At 42.2% G+C, this 25,096-nt stretch overlaps 1 protein-coding gene across 1 annotated transcript in view; it reads right to left on the bottom strand.

Moving 5' to 3' along the window:
• The window catches only part of GIGYF2 (GRB10 interacting GYF protein 2), a 285,009-nt gene that overhangs the window by 203,890 nt on the left and 56,023 nt on the right, over nucleotides 1-25,096 (bottom strand). Inside the window, 1 exon segment of the mRNA XM_073625706.1 lies at nucleotides 5,580-5,709. Within this exon segment, the coding sequence (XP_073481807.1) occupies nucleotides 5,580-5,709 (130 nt within the window).

The following is a 25,096-nucleotide window of genomic DNA, read 5'->3' as shown; positions in this document are numbered from 1 at the left end:
AAGCCTTCCGTACTTTCCATAACAAGAAGGCTCACATAGTATGCCTCCAAGAAACACACTTCACCAAAGATTCTACTCCAAAATATATTTCTCCTTTTTATCAACAAATTTACACGGCTTCTGCCTGTACCAAGCAAAGGGGAACTCTAATTGCATTTCACCAATCCACACCATTCACCTTATCATCAGAAATTAAAGACCCAGAAGGTAGATACCTGATACTCATGGGTTATATAATGGATACAGCAATCACGGTGATTTCCTACTACGCTCCTAACAAACAACCTACACCATTCCTCTCACATATATTACAAGTGATTAATACACACAAAATAGGAACAGTGATAATGTGTGGGGATTCGAACCAGGTCCTACTCCCATTTCTAGATAAATCACCTTTTACACCATCCAAAATAACCTCCAGATTACCTTTTTCTCAACTTCTTTCCAAATACAATCTGGTAGATTCATGGAGAGAAAGTAACCCAATGAAAAAGAAATTCACTTATTTCTCGCACCCTTATCAAACCTTCACCAGAATAGATCATATTTTTCTAACAATAGGAATGATACCAGAAATTATTGCATCAGATATAATTCCGATTCCGTGGTCTGACCATAATGCAGTATACACTACTATAGCCTCAGCCATACCAAAAGCGCATGACCCAACGTGGTACTTACCGGACATAATGCTCAAACACCCACTACATCAGATGGCCATTGAACAAGCTTTAAAGGAATACATATCAATTAATAATACAACAGACATCTCCCCAATAACACTGTGGGAAGCTCATAAGCCTGTCTTGCGTGGTACAATACAAAGACAAATGGCACTATTTAAACGGGAACGCAAAAATCTAGCAAAAAAACTAGAACTCAATTTTAATGCAGCCTACATATCATTTCAAGATAATCCATCTCAGAGTACAAAATCTCATCTGGAAAAATCTAGATTGGAATACGATCTATTTCTCACTGAGTCAGTTGATAAATCCCTCAAACGCTCCAAACACAATTTCTACATGAATACAAACAAACCAGGTACATATTTGGCTCGGGCATTAAATTCAACTAACAAATCTTTCAAACCAATACGTTTGAAATTATCAAAAAATGTTTATACTTATAATCCAGTTAAAATAGTCCATAAATTTCACTCACATCTCGCAACTTTATACAAGACAAACAATGAATTTAATCCTACAGAGGCTGAATCCTTCTTCTCAAAAATAACCTTACCTGAATTATCTCAGAATCAAAAAAGCAGTTTGGATGAGCCTATAACTATAGATGAAGTTGCTAACGCCATAAAAGACCTAAAACTTAACAAAAGACCAGGCCCAGACGGCTACTCGGCTTTATACTATAAAACATTCTCAGAAATACTCTCTCCCATTCTCACTGAAACTTTTAACAAACTTCTAGATGGACATTCTTTTCAGCAAGAAACACTAATGGCAATTGTTTGTATGATCCCAAAACCCCTTTCTGATGATACTTCCTGTGTGAATTATCGGCCTATCTCTCTGTTAAACCTCGATATTAAATTAATAGCAAAAATAATAGCAAAACGCCTCAATAGCATTATAGGAAAATTAATACATAGAGATCAAGTAGGCTTCATGCCAAATAGACAGGCAGGCGATAATATACGCAGGGCAGTGTTATTGGCACATATTGCTAAAAAACGGAAAATCCCTTTATGTTTTCTATCTCTCGATATTAAGAGGGCATTTGACACAGTATCCTGGCAATATATGCAATATTCATTACAAAAATGGGGTTTTGGACCCCACTTTTTAACATGGATCAAAGAATTATATAATAAACCCAAAGCCTATATAAAATATGCTGGATACAAATCTGAAGCCTTTAATATCGAAAGAGGTACCCGACAGGGTTGCCCATTATCTCCCTTATTATTTGCCCTTATACTCGAACCCATGGCCCAATATATCAGAACAAACCAAACTATAACTGGCATTGAAGTAGGAGGTATTACACACAAATTATGTATATTTGCAGACGATATATTACTTTTTCTATCATCACCACAGGTCTCTGGTCCTAACTTAATACCAGCTCTTGATGGATTTGCAGCCCTATCCGGCCTTATGATTAATCCTAAGAAATGCCTAGTGCTTAATATTTCACTCACAAACATGGAATTGATCCCGGCTAGGGCTGCACTCCCATTCACATGGGCAGAAAAATCAATCCCATATCTTGGAATTCATTTAACAGCCTCTCATTCTGACTTATTCTCAACCAATTATCCTCCTGTATTAAGACAGATCACAAATCTAATAAAACAGTGGTCGCAACTTCCTTTATCCTGGATGGGGAAGATTAATGCAATCAAAATGACTATTCTACCCAAATTGCTTTATCTATTCAGAGTCCTCCCTATTCCAATTCCTTCCTATTTTTTGAGAATAGTACAAAAAAGAGCAACTTCGTTTATATGGGGCTCTTCTAAACCACGTATACCTATACACACACTTAGGGCTGCAACTAACGATTATTGTCATAATCGATTAGTTGGCCGATTATTGTTTCGATTAATCGATTAATCGGTTAATAACCTTAAAAAAAAAGTGTGGTGCATAATTTAGTTAATATGTAAAGTTTTAAAAAAAGGCAATTTATTCTTAAATATCTCTATGCAGTGGTGAATATAAGTAACCAACTATATGGTTAGGGAGCAAAATATCTAATCCACTCTGAGAATAACAGACAGAAGAGATATTCTGTACATACTATTAGAGGAGATATACTGTATATACTATTAGAGGAGAGATATACTGTATATAATATTAAAGGGTGAATCTGGTAAATATCAGACTCAGAGATCTATTTTTTATTTAAAAAAACAAACAATGTCTTCCCCGACAAATGACAAAAAATGTCATTTTAAGAACGTTCGATCGATTTTCTAATTGTTAGTGGGGTCAAAATCGAATTGTCAAAGGATCTGCGGGAAAAGGTAGTTGAACTGTAAAAAAAAATAGGAAAGGGATATAAAAAGATATCCAAGGAATTGAGAATGCCAATCAGTAGTGTTCAAACTCTAATCAAGAAGTGGAAAATGAGGGGTTCTGTTGAAACCAAACCGCGGTCAGGTAGACCAACTAAATGTATTTATTTATTTAATTAATTTATTTACAGTAGAGATTATTTGCTCTATTTGTACTATAAAGAGCTCATTTTAGTTCTTTTTTTAACCCCATTATGTTACTGGCCGATTAATCGATTATGAAAATAGTAATCGATTAATTTCATAATCGATTAGTTGTCGATTAATCGATTTGTTGTTTCAGCCCTACACACACTACATCTTCCCAAAAATAAAGGAGGCCTGGGATACCCTAATTTTACTAACTACTACAGAGCGGCACATTTGGCCAGTCTGTCCAAATACCATGCAAAACAGGAAATCCCATTATGGGTATTTATAGAGGCTTCAGAAAATGACCCTCTAATATCAAATTTATTATGGCTTGATCCTAAAGACCGCTTTAAAATTCATAATCCCATAACTAAACACTTCTTATCTCTCTGGGATAAACTAAAAACCAAATATCAGTTACAATCTCCACACAATCCTCTCCTTTCTTTTATCAGAAATCCGGCCTTTTATCCGGCATGGATCTACCCAAATTCTTTTAAAGCTTGGACAACATCAGGCATTCAGACACTAAATGACTTCATAGCATCTAAATCATTCCTTTCATTCCCATCGCTTAGAGAAAAATATGATCTACCAAACTCTGAGATATTTAGATATCTCCAAATCAAAAATTTCTATACACCATTCCTAAAGGGGGATACACCATTATCCCAATTATCCATTTTTGAATCAATCTGTACAAAAGATCCATTTGCTAAAGGTACAATTTCATCACTTTATAATCAATTATATGGAGTAGCAAATCTTAATAGACCCTCTTACGTTCAGAGGTGGGAGGAGGACCTGGGACGAACTTTAGAAAACACGGACTGGTCTAACATATGGCTCACATCTAAGTCATCTTCACCCAACATCTTAGCACTGGAGACAAATTATAAAGTCCTAACTCGCTGGTACCTTGTACCCGCTAGAGTGGCAAAAAATTCACCTAATACCTCAGTTCTTTGTTTTCGAGGATGCCCAGAAATAGGCACATATTTACACATATGGTGGACGTGCCCAGTAATCCAAACCTTCTGGAAGGAAGTCTTCGTGATTGCATCTAAAATATTTAAAAAAATAATACAACCAGATCCATATTTAACTTTACTTAATCTAAAACCGGAATGGTTAACACTCTCTCAATTCAAACTTATGATCCAACTAATAACGGCTGCAAAACAAACAGTGGCCAAGGCATGGAAATCTCCTACATTGGTACTAGCAGAAACAATTCACAGAATGAATAATACAATGTCCCATGCTAAGATGGTAGCCATCGATCAAAATCAAATTCCAAAATTTGAAAAACTTTGGCATCCTTGGATAAAACAACAGTTCCTGTCAAACTTCAATGACTCTGTCCTGTTGCCATGGTAACAGATTAAATGACTTACAGAGACACCCATTCTAAGGCTTCAAAGAGAACTAAAAAGAATAATAAACTGACGAGCGGGACAACCTTGTGGACCATACCTCTACCTTTCAACCCTTTTTCTTCTTTCTCTTTCCTTTTCTCCACCTTACGATTACAGCTCATTATCATAATTTATTTGACCTATATACACTCTACTTGTAAACAATATGTATAGTAGGTATAAATCATTTAAATACCTACAAAAGTAACTAAGGAAATGATATATATCTTTAATTTAGGTTTACGTGAACCCAATGTTTAATATTTGAAATTTCATGATATTTACCTATATAAACCCTCCTGTAAAACAATGAGCTTACTTTATAGATCCTTGTAAACTTACTTTATGTATCTTTATAACATTGTATACTCAATAAACTTCTTTTGACAAGGAAAAATATTTGAGGACATTTCATTTGATGCACTGGATTCACTTTATTGTAAATGTAGCACGATTATCGTTTATGCACTAGCACTTTACTTGTATAATCTATAGGTTCACATCATAATATATTGGATTCACTTTATTGCAAATGCAGCACATTTGTTGTTCATGCACTATAGCACTTTCTTTGCATAATCTATAGGTTTACATTGTAACATATTGCACATTTGATGCGCCCTATATTGTTTTTGTTATATTGTTTATTAGTAATTTTACTAATTTAGGAGCAGCATCAGTTTGGTATAGCACACGTTGCACATAATCTTGGCGCCGTGCCCATTAATTATTTATTCGAGCAGTAAGTATAGCCAACATGTTTCTCTGGGAAAGCTTTCCTTCAATGAATTCCTCTTGACAAAGTGCTGCTATCAGAATTCAACTCAAGCACCACCTGCTGGTGAAATCTGGTTTTATAGGGCAAAAATAAAATGTAGTTTTGTGCCAATTACTGTTTTTCTGTCTTTGGGCAGGTAAAGTCAGCAAGAAATATACATTAACAACCACAAAAAGATTAGAAAAAAAAGGTAAGATTATTCGCTTACCTTATTGTCCTTTACATAAAGTGCAAGCATCTCTTCCCGGCCGTACCGATAATCTGCAAGTTTGTACTTTGGCAATGCTGGGGAAAGTGGTGGGGAAATAACAGAACCCCCGCTGGATAGAGCCCTCAGCCTGCAATAAGCAAGAAACAGCATTAGAATGCAACTGCCTTGTAAGGTTTGATTAGCTACTATGTTAATAAGGAAAATACTTAAGCACTTAAAAGTGGAATTCTGGGATAAAACTAAACCTAATCCAAAAACTGCTCCCACCCCCCTTTTATCACCTATGCCAACTATCCTGTATAAGAAAGATGTACATACTTACCTATTCTCAGACCACTCTAGTCCGGTCACGTGATCTCACCCGTGTCAGCCAGCAGAGGGGAGCAAAGAGCGCCGACAACTGCTGGAATGCCTGAGCGGTGACTTAACCCATAGGCTTTTCAAGGGCCATTTGTCGTCGGAGCTCCCTCCTCTCCCCTGAAGCTGCTGCTAGCTGACTTAAGGGGAGCCGTTCAAGTGACCGGACTGAAGCAGCTTGAGAATAGGTAAGCATATGCATCTTTTTTTCTGCAGGGTAGTTAGTACAGGTGTTAGAAGAGGGTGGGAGCAGTTTTAAGATTAGATAGTTTTATCCAAGAAATTCCACTTTAGGCTACTTTCACACAGGCGATTTTCATGAGCTAGAGAGCTAAAAATAGCGCCTGTAAAACGCCTGAATAACACCTCCCCTACAGCTCCAGTGTGAGAGCCCGAGTGCTTTCACACTGGGGCAGTGCGCTTGCAGAACCAGGAAAAAAAGTCCTGCAAGCAGCATCTTTGGGGCATTACGGAAGCGGTGAATACACCACTCCCAAAACGCCCCTGCCATTGAAATCAATGGCCAGCGCTACCGAAGCACCTGCAAAGAGTTTCGGCAGCGGTGCTTTTAACCCTTTTTCAGCCGCTAGCGGGGGTTACAAGCGCCCCGCCAGCGGCTGAAAAGCGCTGCTAAAATGCTTTACCACTGTTGCCTCCCCGCCCCAGTGTGAAAGTGCTTACCTGCTCTTGAAGTGCATTTCCACTTTTGCAGTAAAATTTGAGAAACCCTCTCCATTCCAGGCATGCATGCAGAGGCTACCTCTAACTAACCACTCATCCATCAGCATTACAATTAAAGATAATCTTTCAGTACTACCCCCAGGGGACACTTGATCTACCTTCTCAGCCATGAGATTATGACCAAGAGAAACAGAAAAGGAGACAACACAGGCTGATCACACCACAAAAGATGGCACTAGGGGCCTTGCCAGATTACTCAGGGTTTCATCACCAACACACCAAATATTCAGATGTCAAGAGATGTCTTCATAAATATGTTAATCCGAATGCAACCATATACCCTGCCAAACTGCAGTTGTTAGCCAAGAGCAATACCTTCTTACTCCTGCTGCGGTGTGGCTGGACAAGAAAAAGTGACATCTTCACAAACCCTCAACTACCTAATTATGTTTGTGCCACAGCTAATCTGTAATGAGTGCAGTTTGATAACTTTAGAGGGATCTCTATCTACAGAGAGTCTGGCTTTCAAACATTAGATAATGAGAGGTTGACCCATATATCGGCCGATATTTGGCCTTTTTAAAAAATTGGCATCAGCCGATTATGCAAATTCGGTCAATTACTGTCCGCACTGTGCCCGTCGACCCACAAGTGTTCCTCCTCCGCTCCTCACACTCCATTGGCAGAGCAGCGTTTGATGCTTGCTAGAGCTGCTCAGTGTGTGAAACTGACATTTGTAACTGAATGCAGAGAGAGGAGCTGTCAGAATTCAGCCGTGAAGTTGGGGGTGGGCAGGACCCAGCAGCTATCAAACACCAGCCAATGAGATAGGATCTGGGCAGGGCACTAGATGTATGTGCCCCCCCCTTTCTTAAGCAGCCCAATCATTGGCTGGTGTTTGATCCCCCCGACATCACTGCTGAATTTTGACAGCTGGTCTTTCTCAGCATTCAGTCACATATAGTGCAACTGACATATCAGCTCAGTGTGAAACCTGCCAGTGCCAACTGCCAGTAAAAGAAAAAAAAAAAAAAAAAATCGGCCCTAAAAATCGGCATTGGCCAGTCGACCTCTAGATAATGGTATCCTGGACTATGTGCCTATCCATCCACGTGTGCATCCTGCTTCTTTTAGAATCTCTCCTGGGCAAGGGCTATTTTTTCCACCCTCTGTCAGTATTCTCCATCACCGATTTGTTTGTAGAAAGCACATTACTGCTAAAACTATTTCTCACATGAAAAGGAGGCAATACCACCTTTTCATTCAACATATACATCATGCTCTTGCAGAGTTAACATTCTGATCTTTAATAGTTTTGTTTTCTGCTGACAAATCAAGACAGATGCCATGGGTAAATTTATTTTCTTACATTGCTTGGTGAACAGCCTGCTTTGTGCATTAGCAAATATATATATATATATATATATATGGTATATAAATATAAATTTCCCTTCCGTACACTTCTTCAATCCAAATGCCTGGTACACACAGTTTTTTTTTTTACATTCAATCCAGCGGGCTAAAAAAAACAGAAGGAGGTTGCTGTGCTAACTATGGAATGTTAGTGCTGCGATCTCCCAGCTGTCCCATTGTGTTCTGGCAAGGGGACTGCCCTCCTGGAAGCGCTCGTAGACATTGGCTGCAAGCGCCTTTCGGATGCCAATCGGCTGCTGCATTTCCAGCATGCTCATTCAGAAGAAGCTGGTCATGAGATTGATTACTGTCGGACAGGGAGCTGTACACACGGGCCAAATGTTGGCCAGGTTCTACTGTACTGGCTGATTTCAGCTGATAGTCGGCCTGTGGCATTTTTAGGCCTCTTGCACATGATACTCCTGTTTGAGCATCTACTTTTTCAGACTTTTCATTCTCACTTTTTCTTTCTACACAATATGTAAATTAGCATTTGCGCACATGAGGCGTAAATTACTGATCAAAAAAAGCAGATTTTTCAATTTATTTTTTTTACTGAAGAATGCATTGCACTTGTTTACGCGTTTGTGTGCATAGGCACATTAGAATTAATGGGTTGTATTTCAAGCTGCAGTGTGCAAGAGGCCTTATGCCCTGTACACACGGTCGGACACTGATCGGACATTCCGACAACAAAATCCATGGATTTTTCCGACGGATGTTGGCTCAAACTTGTCTTGCATACACACGGTCACACAAAGTTGTCGGAAAATCCGATCGTTCTGAACGCGTTGACGTAAAACACGTACGTCGGGACTATAAACGGGGCAGTAGCCAATAGCTTTCGTCTCTTAATTTATTCTGAGCATGCGTGGCACTTTGTGCATCGGATTTGTGTACACACGATCGGAATTTCCGACAACGGATTTTGCTGTCAGAAAATTTTATAGCAAGCTCTCAAACTGTGTGTCGGAAATTCCTATGGAAAATGTGTGATGGAGCCTACACACTGTCGGAATTTCCAACAACAAGGTCCTATCACACATTTTTCATCGGAAAATCCTATCATGTGTACAGGGCATTAGAGTGTAAGCTCTTGATATGAGTTGTCTTATCCAACTTGCCACATTGGATTTTGAGGAAGGATGTGCTTTGCAAGGCCCTGGTGCCAAAACAAAGAATCTCTGAACTAGCTCTTTTGCAATGAGCCATTCCTGATTCTTCACAAAGACGACGTAATCTTGCTCAGAAGACCTACCTTTTTGCCTAAGGTGATATCTAAATTCTACATTAAAGTGGAGTTCCACCCAAAAATGGAACTTCCGCTTTAAGGGAAGGTGACTCCCTGACACAAAGAAGCTGCGACTTTTAGACAAATTCTGGTAGCTCTGACAATTTCCAGACAATGAAAGGCAATTTTTGGGGTGCTTAACAGCACAGCACAAGGAGAGAAGGGTCTTTGTTAAAGTGGAGTTCCGCAAAAAAATAAATAAAAATAAAAGTCAGCAGCTACAAATACTGCAGCTGCTGACTTAATAATCTGACACTTACCTGTCCCAGGGTCCAGCGAAGCAGGGGAACGAAGCCTAACTTGTCTCCCCCTCCTCTCTGTGGCGCCAGCATAGTCACTGTGGGCGCCCAGCTGTGGCTTCACAGCCGGGCACGCACTGCGCATGTGCGAGCCGTGCGGTGCGCCGTGTGTGGCTGGGCAATCATCTGGGACCTGTGACGTGTCCGAAATGATTGCCGGGAGGGGGGAGAGGGGATCAGAGGTGATCTCCCTTCCGGTGCCCCGGGTGGAAGTGGGAGCTGGAGCCCTCTAAAAAGAGGGTATCCGCTCCCCCCCCCCCCAAAATGACACGCCAAATGTGGCGTGTCAGGGGGTCACTTTCCCTTAAAGCGGAAGTTCCATTTTTGGGTGGAACTCCACTTTAAGGTAGAAGTTAGATATCACCTTAGGCAAAAAGGTAGGTCTTTGGAGCAAGATTACGTTGTCTTTGTAAAAAAATCAGGAATGGATCATTGCAAAAGAGCTAGTTCAGACGCACATCTGACAGATGAGAAAGCAAAAATTATCCAAAGCGTTCTCTGGTGGATTAAAAGGGTGGTTTCTGGGTGGAGAACCAAATTAAGATCCCTAGCAATCAGTAAGCAAGTACTTATACAAGAAACCTTAAATAAATTTTGTTACCAGAGAAAAAATAAAAGTGTAATTTAACCCAAAACACTTAACTGTCCCCCCTTTCGATCCAGTACTGTCTCATCTCCCTAGTATCACAGTAGACAGTGCAGCGGGAGCCACTGGCGCCTACAGCTGTCAGTCAAATCCTGTGGAGGAAGGAGTGGAGGGCATGGCTGAGCCACGCTGTGTCGATGAATGCACACTGCCTGGCTCCGAAGCACATCCACGCGGGTTGCCCCTCATATCACCTGGCTTCCAATGAGGGCCCCTGCAGGAAGAGGCAGGGGACCGTCAAAGAAGAGGTAAGTGACCGGCTCTGTGCTATATCGTTGCACAGAGTAGGTAGGTATAGGTGACTCCTGCTGCTGTATCAGAGCCAACCAGGAGCAAGAGCCCCGAGAGTGCCTCAGTTCTTGTGCACATCGCTGGATCAATATGGGGCTCAGATATGTAAGGTAAAAAAAAAATTCTGCCTTTACAACTACTTTAAGTCCCGATTATAAGAAGGCCAGAATGTGTGGTATAGATAATTCACTAGGATTAAAATGCCTGTGTTTATACCAGGAAAAGGAATACCAGGAATTACCAGGTAGGATAGTACATTTTTCTGGAAGTGAATATTCTGACTTTGAGCACTGTGGGAATGAAAGAATCAGAGAGATCCCTGTCCCTTAAGACCTGAGTTTCAAAAGCCACGCTGTTAAGCCAGTGACTGAGGAGCAGAACAGGGGGCCCCAAGATAGATGGTCTGGTTGCAAGAGTTTAGGGACCATCTCTTACAAGTTTTTCTCCTGCTTTATTTTGCATTGCAATGGAGGTAGAGTTCACACTGGAGGAAAGGCATATAAACCACAATGGGGTGCAGAGAATTACCAGAGCATCTAATGCCAGCCCTAGAAGGTCCTCGGTCCTTACTACAAAACAGGGGTAACGTGTTGTATGTGGAGGCCAGGATGTCCACATTTCTGACAGGAGATCAAAGATGTCAGCATGAAGGACCCATTCCCATTCGTCCAGACAGTGACAGCAGAGGTAATCTGCCTTTCAAATGCCAACTCCTGGGATGTGAACAGCAGAGGGGCCTGCGCAGTGTTTCTCCTCTCACAAGATGATCAGAGACTTGCTTCCATCAAAGCTGACGCTTTCTGGCAACCCCTTTTGGTGGTTGAAATTGTCCACTGTTGTGGCATTGTCTGACTTTACCCTGATCTGGTGACCGTGAAAAAGGGGGGGCCAGTGACTCAGAACTAGTTTTACTACTCCGGGCACCAAGATGTTTATAGGAAGTTTGGCTTCGTTTGGTGACCATGTGCCCTGAACGGCGTAGAATTGGAACACTCCTCGGCAGCCTCAGAAAATCTCACTGGAGGGATGTCCCTTAGATCTTGAGATCTGAGAATGAGATCTTCAAGAGAAATTTAGTTTTCGGGAGGAAAAACTTTGGCCTGAGCTGAGTCCTGAATGAGGCCCAAATATTCTAGGCAAAGGGAAGGTCTGAGCTCAAACTTTTCAAAGTTAATTACCAAACCAAAGGCAAGAAACATATTAATAGTCATTTAGGAGGTTTGCAAATAGTTGAAGGGGAAATTAGTCCTTCAGAAGGAGGTCATCTAGGATGCCCGAGTTCTTAAGAGGGAAAGAACAGATGCAAGAATCTTTGAAAATACTCTGGATGCAGATAGGCCAAAAAAAAGTAAAACAAATTGAAAGTCATCTCCCACTGCAAGAAATATCTGGTGAGATGGGTAAATGGGAATATGTAGATAAGAATCTTGGATGTCTACTGATGCTAAAGATTCCCCTGGTCTCAGAGACACAAACCGACCTTGTCAATTCCATGCGAAACTTTGAAACAAGAAGGCACTTGGTTTGGGGGTTTTAAGTCCAGACTAGGACAAATTCTCCCTTGGGTTTTGGCTCAGTGGATAGGTTTGAAAGAATCCTTTAATCCTTTGAATAGGTCTATGAGAGGAACCAGAATGACCAAATGCCTGAGGAAAGAGATGGTTCGGGGCAGCCTGCAGATCCAACTGTCCTCGAGAAGAGTTTGGTTGGTTTGATAGAAAAAAATAAAAATAAGGGGGTAGAGTTTAGAACTCTATTTTATGCCCCTTTGAAACCACAACTGAAGCCACATGTCTGGGACATCTGTGACCCAGAAAGAAGCAAACAGCTTCGGTGTGAGGGCGACAGTTCATTATGAAGAGGGCTTTGGGGTGGACTTGGTATGTTTTTGAAAGGAAGGACTGAGTTTTGGATTGAAGATGAAGACTGAGGACAGCAATGGGGTGCTGTTCTTTGAGGTAGTAGCTGCAGAATAAGGGGGTTTTTGAAACCTTCCACTGCAGAAATAAAAATCCTCCTTCAAATGGCATATACGTGAAAAGACATTTACAAGCAGCTTTAGCTGTCCAGGCTTTCAGCCATAAAGATATTACGCATATGGATGGAAACAAGGACCATTATAGAGATCTGTGTCATGACTATTTCTAGGGCATCAACAAAAACTTACTGGCAACTCTGTTTCTCATCCAGGACAGCACAGGAGAGACAGGTTCCACCTTCGAAGGGCTGAAAACACAAATAGTGAATTCTTTAAAGGGCAGCCACCATCCCCCTTTCTCAGTCTTTCAATCGAGAACTTCCCCGGAACGGCTTCTGAAACAGAAAAACACTTGTCCAAGGCTATAACAGCATATAGGGAGGGAATCCCTGCTGTTCTGGATGACTTCTAGAAACAGATAACCGTACGTATAACTCTCGTTTTCTCCAGTCGTCTGTCCAGGACAGCACAAGAGAGGATCAAAAAATTTACCAGATTAGGGGGAGACTACCGCCTGAAGGGCCTTGCGCCCAAGTGCTTGATATTGCGCTGAGAGAAGGTCCAACCTATAATGTTTAATGAACGTCGAGTAGCTTGACCATGTTGCTGCTTGGCAGATTTGTTTTGGTGTCACCCCAGCTTGTTCCAGCCAAGAAGCACACAGCGCCCGCGTAGAGAGCCATCAGGGAGAAAGGGCAATCAATCATTCTTCAGAATTTTGTAAGCTTCCATAATTGCCTGTTTGGTCCAACAGACAATATTGCTCTTCGAAGCTGGACATCCCACACTTTTACCAGAATGCACAATAAATAGGGCATTAATGCCTGCAGATGATTCCAAATAACAAAAGACACAGGCTCTCACGTCCAGTTGGTGAAATTCTGCTTCTTTAGGATTGGTTGGAGATGCACAGAAGGGAGGGCACAACAATCTCCTGAGCCCTTGCTTGCAGTTTGCTAATGCGTCTGGCTGACAAAATTGCAACCAGAAAAGCCATCTTAAGTGTAGCCCACTTTAAGGACAGATCTTCCTCCGGCAGACGTTTTATCCAACCTTACAACACAATTGTCAAGTCCCACTTTGGCAGGATCCTGAACGAAATCGGCCTAATTATGGATAACCCCTTAAAGAACCTGCCAACCAGGTAGTCTAAAGCCAGGGGTTGTTCCAAAAACACTGACAAGGCTGCCACTTGAAACTTTAATGTACTGATTGGCTAGCCCTTGGCTCAGACTTGTAAAAATTCCACGACGGCCGGAAACCCTTGGGGACACCTTCCTGATGTTCAACCATGAACAAAAAATCCTCCAAAATGTAAAATAAATTGCATGGGTCACTTTTTTTTTTTTTTTTTTGCTGGAAAGGATTGTATTTACCACCTTGTCTGAAAGCCCCTTAACCTTCAGGAGGCTTTCTTTAGACACCACGCCGACAGCTTTAGACTAACTTTGGCACCCGGACCGGGCCCTGAACCAGCAGGATCTTGCCTCTCAAGCAACATGAGGGGAGGTGGAAAACAAGGCCCTCTTCGGCCAATACGGAATGACTATAGTCATTGTTGTGTTCTTGAGCAAATCATTTTGAACGGTGGGAAAGGCATTGCATAGGCGAAACGCTCACGTCTGAGCCAGGGCGTCTATTCCCTTGGCCTCATCATCCCTTTTCAATGAAAAGTAAGTTGTTGAACAAATCCACCTCTGAAAGGCCCCATTTTCCTGCAATTAGCCGAAAAATTTCCCTGTTCAGAGCTCATTCTGCTTCACAGACCTGGTGGCGACTTAAAAAGTCTGCCAGACGATTGTCCACCCCTTTGAGGTGGAACGCGGAGATTGATCTCAGGTTGATCTCAGGCAAAAATGGCCTTAGCCAACCGAATCAGGGAAGGGCAGTGTTCCTCCCTGCTTGTTGATATATGAGACCGCTACTACGCTGACCGAAAGGACCTGTACATGGTGATCTCAGCGAATGCTCTCAGCACTTCCCAAATTGCCTGTAACTCCCTCTGATTGCCTGACCTTTGGGACTTCATTCTGGACCAGGCCCCCTGGGCCACTTTTGACCCCCAGTGGGCCCCCCATCCCAAAGCACTGGCATCCATGGTGATACGAGCGGACACCAGAAACTAACACTGGAGACCCCACAAGAAGTTGTCTTCATCTCTCCACCACCAATGAGACCTCTTGGTTTTTGGTGATAGGTGGAAGGTCTCGTCCAGCGATTGTTGTCGGCCGTCCCAGTTTTAGTATATCAGCCTGGAGTCACCTGAAATGGGCCCTTGCCCACGGAACCACAGGCATCGTTGCCACCAAGAGACCCAGGCCAGACATGGCTATTCTGATGGACACCGCCCGATTGTTGGTTTGATTTTTCTTAGATTATCAACCATCCCAGGTCTTCCAAAAAAGGAAAGGCAACCCACAAAATGTCTCTGTAATTGAGGCAAGGTGGGGGCAAAAAAATAAAGGTTGTATAAATACAGAATGATTAAGATCCCCTTTAGTCTCAGGGGGGCTAGTGCCTCTGCCAGGACCTTCGTGAAAATCCAGAGCCCGGAACTGGAGATGGTGTACGCTCTTTCCCCACTTGATCGCCACGCTCAAAAAATTCTGCGAGTTATCGTGGATTGGGATACGCAAACGTGCATCCCTCGGGTCAAAAGAAGCCATAAAAAGGAAATTTGGGGGAGAATTGCCTTTGCCGTAAAAATTGTCTCCAATCGAAACTTTTTGTAGAACACCCCCTTGTTCAGAGAGTTTAAATTTAGAGTTAGGCAGAGTTTGCCTGATGGTTTCTGTACCACGAAAACATGCTAATCGAAACCATTGATTTGTCTCTTGCTGTGGTACCGGGATGAGTACCCACTGGTATATCAGGTCGCGAATTTGAGATAGAAGTGCTGCCACCTTCTGAGGATCCCTGGGAGGGTAGGTTACAAATGTTCTTGCGGGCGGAGTTCCCTTGAATTGAATTCGATACCCATCATTGATTATCCTCAGTATGAATCCACTGAGGGAAATTTTTTCCCATCGTGGGAGGAACTGCCCCAACCTCCCTCCCACCAGGACCATGTCATTAGGGTTTTTTAGAAGAGGAAAAGGATGCCTCCGTTCTGCTTTCCTCTCCCCCACCATTTCTTAGTGGCCGTTTTAGGGGCCTGTGCCTGCAACCTTTGTGGGCGAAAAAAGCCCTCTTCACACCAGAAATTAAGTCCTTACATGCCCCCGTTGCCTCTTTTAAATCAGTTTGTCTATACATGACTTGCAGAGCGGTTTATTCCAACCCTCCTTAAACTTGGTCATGCAAGACGGGCATCTCTGCTTCCGTCCTGACTTCTCTAATTCTTTGGGCTGAGCCTAGACCAGGAGAAAAGAAGAGACGGGGCAAAACACGCTGGGTGTACCATCACCAACACCTCAGTGCTACCCCCAGCAGCCATAATTTGATTCTCAAGGCCCCTAAGCCCAGATCCAATGTAATTTAAGAGAGGAAGAGGTCTCCAGGGACCCCCCCCAGGCTAAGACACCCCCCCCCCCCGTGTTTGCCTACCCGAGCTGGGCCAGCACCACTGCCACTCTGCGCCTCTGGCTCCATGGATGGATCACCCTCCTGTAACATTGCACCGTTGCGCTCGTAGCCACAATCCGGACCGCCAACAGCTCGTGGCTGGCATTTAAAATTACCGCTAGGGACCCGGTATCCTCACTCTCTGTGGGACCTGGAAGTGACGTGCCGGAAGCCCGCCCCCTCCTGCGCTCCAAGGGTCAGAACTCAAGGCCCGCACCCACCCCCACACCGGTCTCACTGGAAAACCCACTGGCAATGGCCCGGTAGAGGATTCGCCTGGAGGGGAAGCGCTGGTCCCAGCTTCCACTGCAGCCTGACCAGGGGCCCACCGCACCTTTCCCAGGTAACATAATCCCCCCCCCCCCCCTGCTCCAGGAGGAAAGAACTCCATAACCTGCTCCTCTTCCGGTGAGGAAACAAAGACTGGGGAAGGGGGATGGTGGCCGCCCTTTAAAGAATTATTTGTGTTTCCTGCCTCCGGAGGTGGAGCCTGTCTCTCCCGTGCTGTCCTAGACAGACAACTGGAAAAAAAGAGTAAGGCAGAGAGCAGAGTCTACAAGTGCTCTGCCACGATTTGATCCTGGAAGATAGGATCCAGAAGGTTTTTCACTGCCTTGGTCCAATTAGCTGCAGTCTAGCAAGCAAACTGCAGCAATAGCCGATTGCAAAGCTGGGCCTGCGAGTTTTAAAACACTCTGAAGTCATTATGCCTGCCGGCTCAGATGAGGAAGTGAGCGACAACTTTTTGTAGTTTTACACTTTGGGCTTATTCCGATCTCCAGGGAAACAGTAACTTCCTAGGTTATATGCAGGTCCTTTCTGCATGCTTGGGAGTTTTTTGGGATTTTTGATTTTATACAAAATATTTAAAGCTGAGGGCATTAGATCTGGATTATTTTGAGGGGCACATGGATATCTGAATATCTTGCAGATATGTTTGGAGTATTCTGGTGACAAGATCTCAGGTCTCATGTACAGTGGAGGTGTGAAGCCATCTCCTCACATCTTATAGTGCTTTATCTAACCTCATTTATTGGGGGTCAGTTCCAAGGTGAGCAGGTTCACTGTTAGAGCATGAGGTGGAGCACATGGTTTTGGGAACATTGATGGCACTGAATTTGTTTCTGTACACATTGTGAAGATTAAAGATTGGTGTTTGGACATTTTTATTACCTGTGTGTTAAAATTGTTGACACATAGTTGGACATTTGTTATGTTAAAGTTATATATATCCGCACATATTTTGTTGGCAAGATGAGGGGAGTCATTTTATTATAAGTCTCACATATATAGTACTGTGCAAAAGTTTTAGGCAGGTGTGAAAAAATGTGAAGAATGCTTTCAGAAATAGAAATGTTAATCGATAAAAATAAACTAACAAACTGAAAAATAAATGAATGGAGGGGTAATTCAAATCAAATCAATGTTTGGCGTGACCACCCTTTGCTGTCAAAACAGTATCAATTCCTCTAGGAATACTAGCACACAGTTTTGAAGGAACTCAGCAGGCAAGTTGTTCCCAATATTTTGGAGATTTAACCACAGATCTGTGAATGTAGGCTGCCTCAAATACTTCTGTCTCTTCATGTAATCCCAGTCAGACTCGATGTTGAACCATGACTTCCAGGGCTTTTTTTACGCTGAAGATAGTTCTAAATGACATTGGCTGTATGTTTGGGGCCATGGTACTGCTGCAGAACCCAGTTCCTACGTTTCTGTGGATAGGATGCGGAAGGCTAAGCAACCCAATGCACAAAAACATAGGAACAGGGGTGCAGAAAAATGGCAGCAGGGGGCTGCAGCGAAGGGCTGGAGGGTAGTACAACAATATGTGTCTGCAGCCAACAGTGAAGCATGGTGGAGGTTTATTGCAAGTTTAGTGCTGCATTTCTGAAAATGGACTTGGAAATTTGGTCAGGATCAAGAGCGTCTGTCCTCAATGCTCAGAAATACAAGCAGATACATATCCATCATGCCATACCATCAGGGAAGCGTGCGATTGGCCCCACATTTATTCTGCAGCAGGAAAACAACACCAAACATACAGCCAATGTCATTAAACACTACCTTCAGTGTAAAGAAAAACAAGGAGCCCTGGAAGTGATAGTTTGGCCACCACATAGCTCTGATCAAGATCGAGTCTGTCTGGGATTACATGAAAAGACAGGATTTAAAGGCAGCCTACAGCCACGCAAGATCTGTGGTTAGTTCTCAAAAATGTCTGGAACAACCTACCTGCTGAGTTTTTTCAAAAACTGTGTGCAAGTGTACCTAAAAGAATTCATGCGGTTTTGAAGGCAAAGGGCGGTCACACCAAAATATGGACTTGATTTGAATTTCTCTTCTGTTCATTTACTTTCCATTTTGTTAAATTGATAAAAATAAACTATTACCATTTCTGAAAGCATTCCTAAGTCACAACATTTTTTCACAACTGCCTAAAACTTTTGCACAGTACTGTATATGGAAATGGATTTTGTAAGATTTTTTCACATTGCAGAATTTATTGTTTCCATTCAAAATTTTGCACTGAAACTCAGCACTGCACATTTATGGTTTATGATTAGAGTTCTGTGAGTGATGCAGAGGATTGTGCTGGCTTGTCGTTTTTTAATTTAACTTTTTGTTGCGCGGGAACATTCATTTTGAATTTAGTTTGACAGCTTTTTTTAAAAGTGTCAAGTTTTCGGTCAGTGGAACTTTTACACATCTTTTAATAAGATGACTGAGATAAGAGGGTCTTCTACCACTTTTTAGTGAACTCTGTTTCACTTGCAATGATTCTGGGAGAAGTGAAAATCTTTTCAGGCTTATTCTATTCTATTTGTTCATAAAATCGAGAATGTCTTTTTCGACATAGCAGGTCTCTTAGTACCCAAGGGGGAATGAAGACAGAAGCACCAAAGTTGGACAATGCCTTTTTTTTTGGACATTGCCAAGAATATTGCAGGAAGAAATTACATCAGGTGTATTGGAGGCTAGGGGTGAGAAATCTTCTGAGGCTTACTCTAGCACAGAATTTAGGTCCTCTTTATTCTCCTCAGTGTCTGCCCCTCTAAGGGAGAAATTTCACTTTTCAACTCCTGCAGAGATGGCAGGGGTAAAAAATAAAAAGAGCCTGGCGCTTTTGTGCTCAATATAGCGATGAGCGTAATAAAGCCATTCATTCAAGAAAGTCTGACATGGAAAAGAAAAATCTGCTAAGGTCATGTTGGCCTCGTTGCATGCCTGAGATAACGCTACAACACCAATTCAAAAAAGTTGGGAAGCTGTGTAAAATCTACATAAAAAACAGAATGCAATGATTTGCAAATCTCAAACCCATTATTTTATTCAGAAATACTGTATATGAATTGTTTAAACAGAGAATGTAGCAGGGGAAAAAAAGTTGGGACAGGGCAACAAAAAGCTGGCAAAGTACAACCCCAATACCAAAGAAATTGCGACAGGTACAGAAACTCAGTGCAACTAAAAACAATTCAAAAACAGAAGGACTGAGTTGGAAAAAAGATCACCCCTCTCCTACAAATGACTTTTAAAACCAATCAGGTGTAGCTAGTCACCTGTTCAATGGCACACAAAGCCACTTGACTGATCAGCTGTGGTCATTTTAATTAGCTCAGCATGAAAGAAGCTTTCCTGGAGCATTTCAGTCCCTGTAGTTGTATCCTGTCATGGTGTTGTTCTCTGCAGTAAGGACTGGAGCACTTGTCGTGACAGAAGGGGGGATAGATGGGGCAAGATACTGTCAAATTCTTGAGGAAAATCTGCTGACCTCTGGCAGAAAGCTGTCAATGGTAAGAAGGTTTAACTTCCAACATGACAATGACCCAAAGCACACAGAAAAAAATACCACACAGTGGTTGAAGGAGAAAAAGGTGAATGTCCCTGCATGGCCAAGTCAGAGCCCAGACTTAAACCCCCATTGAAAATCTGTGGAATGACTTGAAGACTTCAGCCCACAAATGGTCACCATCAAATGTAACTGAACTTGAGCAGTTCTGAAAGAAGAGTAACCAAATATTGCAAAGTCTAGATGTGCAAAGTTAGCAGACACATATCCCAATACTGAGACAAGGGGGTGATCCTTTTTCCAACTCAGTAATTCTGTTTTTGTTTTTCCTGACATGTTGGTGTTAAATCTTTCACGTGGATGTTATAATTTGCACTGAGTAAATACAGCTGGATAAAACAAAAACCGTGCGTCTTCATTTCAGGCTGCAAAGCAACAAAATGGGTTTTTTTAAAAGGGAAGTGATACCCACTGTACCCTGCTCTAAAGCCTGGATATATCTTTCAGCATTGATGGTGCCTTTCCAGATGTGCAAACTGCTCATTCTATAAGCACTAATACACCCCATAACATCAGAGATACATAGTTACATAGTAGGTGAGGTTGAAAACAGACACAAGTCCATCAAGTCCAACCTATGTGTGTGATTATGTGTCAGTATTACATTGTATATCCCTGTATGTTGCGGTCATTCAGGTGCTTATCCAATAGTTTCTTGAAGCTATCAATGCTCCCCGCTGAGACCACTGCCTGTGGAAGGGAATTCCACATCCTTGCCGCTCTTACAGTAAAGAACCCTCTACGTAGTTTAAGGTTAAACCTCTTTTCTTCTAATTTTAATGAGTGGCCACGAGTCTTGGTAAACTCTCTTCTGCGAAAAAGTTTTATCCCTATTGTGGGGTCACCAGTACGGTATTTGAATATTGAAATCATATCCCCTCTCAAGCGTCTCTTCTCCAGAGAGAATAAGTTCAGTGCTCGCAACCTTTCCTCATAACCAAGATCCTCCAGACCCTTTATTAGCTTTGTTGCCCTTCTTTGTACTCGCTCCATTTCCAGTACATCCTTCCTGAGGACTGGTGCCCAGAACTGGACAGCATACTCCAGGTGTGGCCGGACCAGAGCCTTGTAGAGTGGGAGAACTATCGTTTTATCTCTGGAGTTGATCCCCTTTTTAATGCATGCCAATATTCTGTTTGCTTTGTTAGCATTGCATGCCATTGCTGAGCCTATCTACTAGGACCCCCAGGTCCTTTTCCATCCTAGATTCCCCCAGAGGTTCTCCCCCCAGTGTATAGATTCAATTCATATTTTTGCCACCCAAATGCATTATTTTACATTTTTCTACATTGAACCTCATTTGCCATGTAGTCGCCCACACCATTAATTTGTTCAGGTCTTTTTGCAAGGTTTCCACATCCTGCGGAGAAGTTATTGCCCTGCTTAGCTTAGTATTGTCTGCAAATACAGAGATTGAACTGTTTATCCCATCCTCCAGATCGTTTATGAACAAATTACACAGGATTGGTCCCAGCACAGAACCCTGGGGAACCCCACTACCCACCCCTGACCATTCTGAGTACTCCCCATTTATCACCACCCTCTGAACTCACCTTTGTAGCCAGTTTTCAATCCATGTACTCACCCTATGGTCCATGCCAACGGACCTTATTTTCTACAGTAAACATTTATGGGGAACTGTTTCAAATGTTTTTGCAAAATCCAGATACACCACGTCTACGGGCCTTCCTTTATCTAGATGGCAACTCACCTCCTCATAGAAGGTTAATAGATTGGTTTGGCAAGAACTATTCTTCATGAATCCATGCTGATTACTGCTAATGATACCGTTCTTATTACTAAAATCTTGTATATAGTCCCTTATCATCCCCTCCAAGAGTTTACATACTATTGATGTTAGGCTAACTGGTCTGTAATTCCCAGGGATGTATTTTGGGACCTTTTTAAATATTGGTGCTACATTGGCTTTTCTCCAATCAGCTGGTATCATTCCAGTCAGTAGACTATCTGTAAAAATTAGGAACAACGGTCTGGCAATCACTTGACTGAGTTTCCTAAGTACCCTTGGATGCAAGCCATCTGGTCCCGGTGATTTATTAATGTTAAGTTTCTCAAGTCTAACTTTAATTCTGTCCTCTGTTAACCATGGAGGTGCTTCCTGTGTTGTGTCATGAGGATAAACACTGCAGTTTTGGTTACTGAAGCCCCCCGATTCACTCGTGAAGACTGAGGAGAAGAATAAATTCAATACCTTCGCCATCTCCCCATCCTTTGTAACCAGATATCCTTCCTCATTCTTTATGGGGCCAATATGGTCTGTCCTCCCTTTTTTACTGTTTACATACTTAAAGAATTTCTTGGGATTTTTTTTGCTCTCCTCCACTATGTGTCTTTCATGTTCTATAAATGCAGGCTTTTGAACTGAGAACTGGTAACAAGCTGGAAGGTCCCTCTCCCCTTTAGTCCAAAGGACGTGGTGCCCACGATTACCAAACAGGTAAAATTTTTTATTTTTCTTACCACAGACGTCTTTGCAACAGACCATTTTAAATGAGCTTTGGCTCAGACAAGACTGCGTCGTTTCTGGATCATGTTCAGATATGGCTGCTTTTTTGCACGATAGAGCTTTAACTTGCATTTTTGGATGGCAAGGCAAACTGTGTACACAGATCATGATTTTTGGAACTAGTCCTGTGCCCATGCAGTGATGTTCATGACAGAGTCATGCCCGTTTTTAATGCAGTTCCATCTGGGGGCCTGAAGATCACATGCATCCAATATTGCATTTCGGCCTTGTACACAGAAAGTTCTCCAGATTCTATGAATCTTTGGATATTGTAGATAAATTAGCGTCTTTGCAGTTGAGGAACATTATTCTGTAATTGTTAGACAATTTTTAGACACAGCTTCTCACAGATTAGTGAACCTGAGACACTCTGACTATCCAAGATGCTCTTTTTATACCCAATCATGTTACTGACCTGTTGTCCATTAAAGGTGTTGTAAAGGCAGAAGGTTTTTTTTTTTTTATCCTAATGCATGAAGATGATAAAAAAAAAAAAAAAAAAAAAAAAAACCCTTTCGGGTGCAGCAGCCGCCCTCCAGCACCCCTAATACTTACCTGTGCCCCATCTCTGTCCAGCGATGTTCATGAGTGCCTCGGCTGTGCAAGACACTCATCCTGATTGGCTGAGACGCAGCAGTCGTGCCACTGGCTCCGGCTGCTGTCAAAGTCAGTCAGCCAATCAAGAAAGAGGGGGCAGGACGGGGCTCCGTGTCTGAATGGACACAGGCAGCTGTGATTCAGGTGCCCCCATAGCAAACTGCTTGATGTGGGGGCACTTACCAGGAGGGAGGGGCCAGGAGCATCGAAGAGGGACCAGAGAAGCGGAGGATCTGGGCTGCTCTGTGCAAATCCACTGCAACAGAGCAGGTAAGTATAACATGTTTGTTATTTTTAGAGAAAAAATAAACAAGACTTTACAATAACTTTAACCCAATTAGCTGCAAAATGTACTTTCAGGACTTCCTTGTTACCAATTATTTTACCAGCTTTTTATTGCCCTGTCTTTGAGACGTGCTGCTGCCATCAATTTTAGGATTACCTTATTTTTTTCTTAAAATGGTACATTTTCTCAATTTAAACATTTGATTTTTTTTTTTCTATTTTCCACAATAAAATATGGCTTTATGAGATTTGCAAATTATTGCAATTTTGTTTTTATGTAGGATTCACACATAGTCCCAACCTTTTTGGAATCTGGAGTTGTAGAATCAGATGCCAAGACCAGTATTAACGTAGAACTATAGGCAAAACGTTTTTTTTTCCCATTCTTGGCTAGAGTAAGGGAGGGTCACAAGCCGTCAGTTTATTTTTTGCCATGTGTGTCCCATTAGGGAGACTTCCCTTCACTTCCTGTCGCATGGTCAAAACAGGAAGTGAGTAAATCCTTACAAATTAGGGGAATCCCTCTGGGACCCCCAGACCACTAGAACTAGCGTACCCATCAGAAGATTTCCACTCTCACTTTTCTGGGGACAAACATTTTTTTTTTTTTTTTAACTTTCAATGACAATGGTAAACAGGACAAAAAGAGTGACTCTCCCCAACAGGGGCACAGACAGCACTATAAACTGACAGGTGTTCTAATCCATCTTTACTCTGTACAAACAAATAAAAAAACACAACAAGCAAGGGAAGCATTGTCACTGAATGGTTAGTGTTTTGCAGGCCTTCAGCAGAGCAAATGCTCGCCTGAACTATTGTCACAGTTCCCTTGTGCGTGTGTTTCTGCCATTGCTATCCATGAAGGCCTTCCCTTTGAGGTACAAAAGAAGTAAAGTACGTAAATGGGGCAAGCGCGTGTGAAGGAGTATCTAGTAACCTGGGTGTAGACCGTCCTATAGATATGTCCTTCAGGCAAAATATTTCCATTTCAGTCTATCCTTTTTATATCATTGAATTAACAATGAACATTATATGTAAGATATTGCTCTGCTTAGCTTACTCCTGGAATGCTAAATACTATTACCGATACTAACATATTGACCCGTGTATTTATATCAAAGATCAAATCAGCGTGTTACTTTTTTTTTTAGGGTGTCCAGCAACACTGTACATAGAAGTTTGATGTGTTAATTATCAATGTAAGCAGCCATTCCTCATTGTTTAAATACAAAGTGTTCAGATCACACCACCCATTTCAGTCCCATTAACAGCAGTGGCAGAGCCTAGACAATTCTAACATTGATTTTAAATGATGTTTTTAATACATCCCTTTCTTCCTATACTTTTCAAATTTAACAGATCTGAACTTTTTCTTCAATGTGTTCTTTAGGCTGACAAAGTTATGGCTGTAAAAACTGAGCAATTACCAAATACTGTATTTATTGGCGTATAACACTCACTTTTTTACCATGAAAATCGGGTGCAAATAGCGTGTGCATGTTATACGCCAATACTTCAATTTTAGCTGCCTCGGAGGGGACAGGGAGGGGGGCGGGACGCGTGCCGTCAGATTACATACAGTGACAATCTCCTGTTTACTTGGTGGCCTCTGTAATGGGAAGTCCTGTCTCCTGGGCCACCATTGGACCACTGTTCTGTCTATCATAGGAGATTCTCGCTGTATGTAATCTTTCGATGCTCGTTCGCCCCCCCCTCTCTGTCCCCTCTAGGC

Source organism: Aquarana catesbeiana, linkage group LG04 (genome assembly GCF_042186555.1).
Source record: "Aquarana catesbeiana isolate 2022-GZ linkage group LG04, ASM4218655v1, whole genome shotgun sequence".
Classification (NCBI taxonomy): Eukaryota; Metazoa; Chordata; class Amphibia; order Anura; family Ranidae; genus Aquarana; species Aquarana catesbeiana.
The sequence above is the reverse complement of the archived record's forward strand: the minus strand, read 5'-3'. Positions and strand labels throughout refer to the sequence as shown.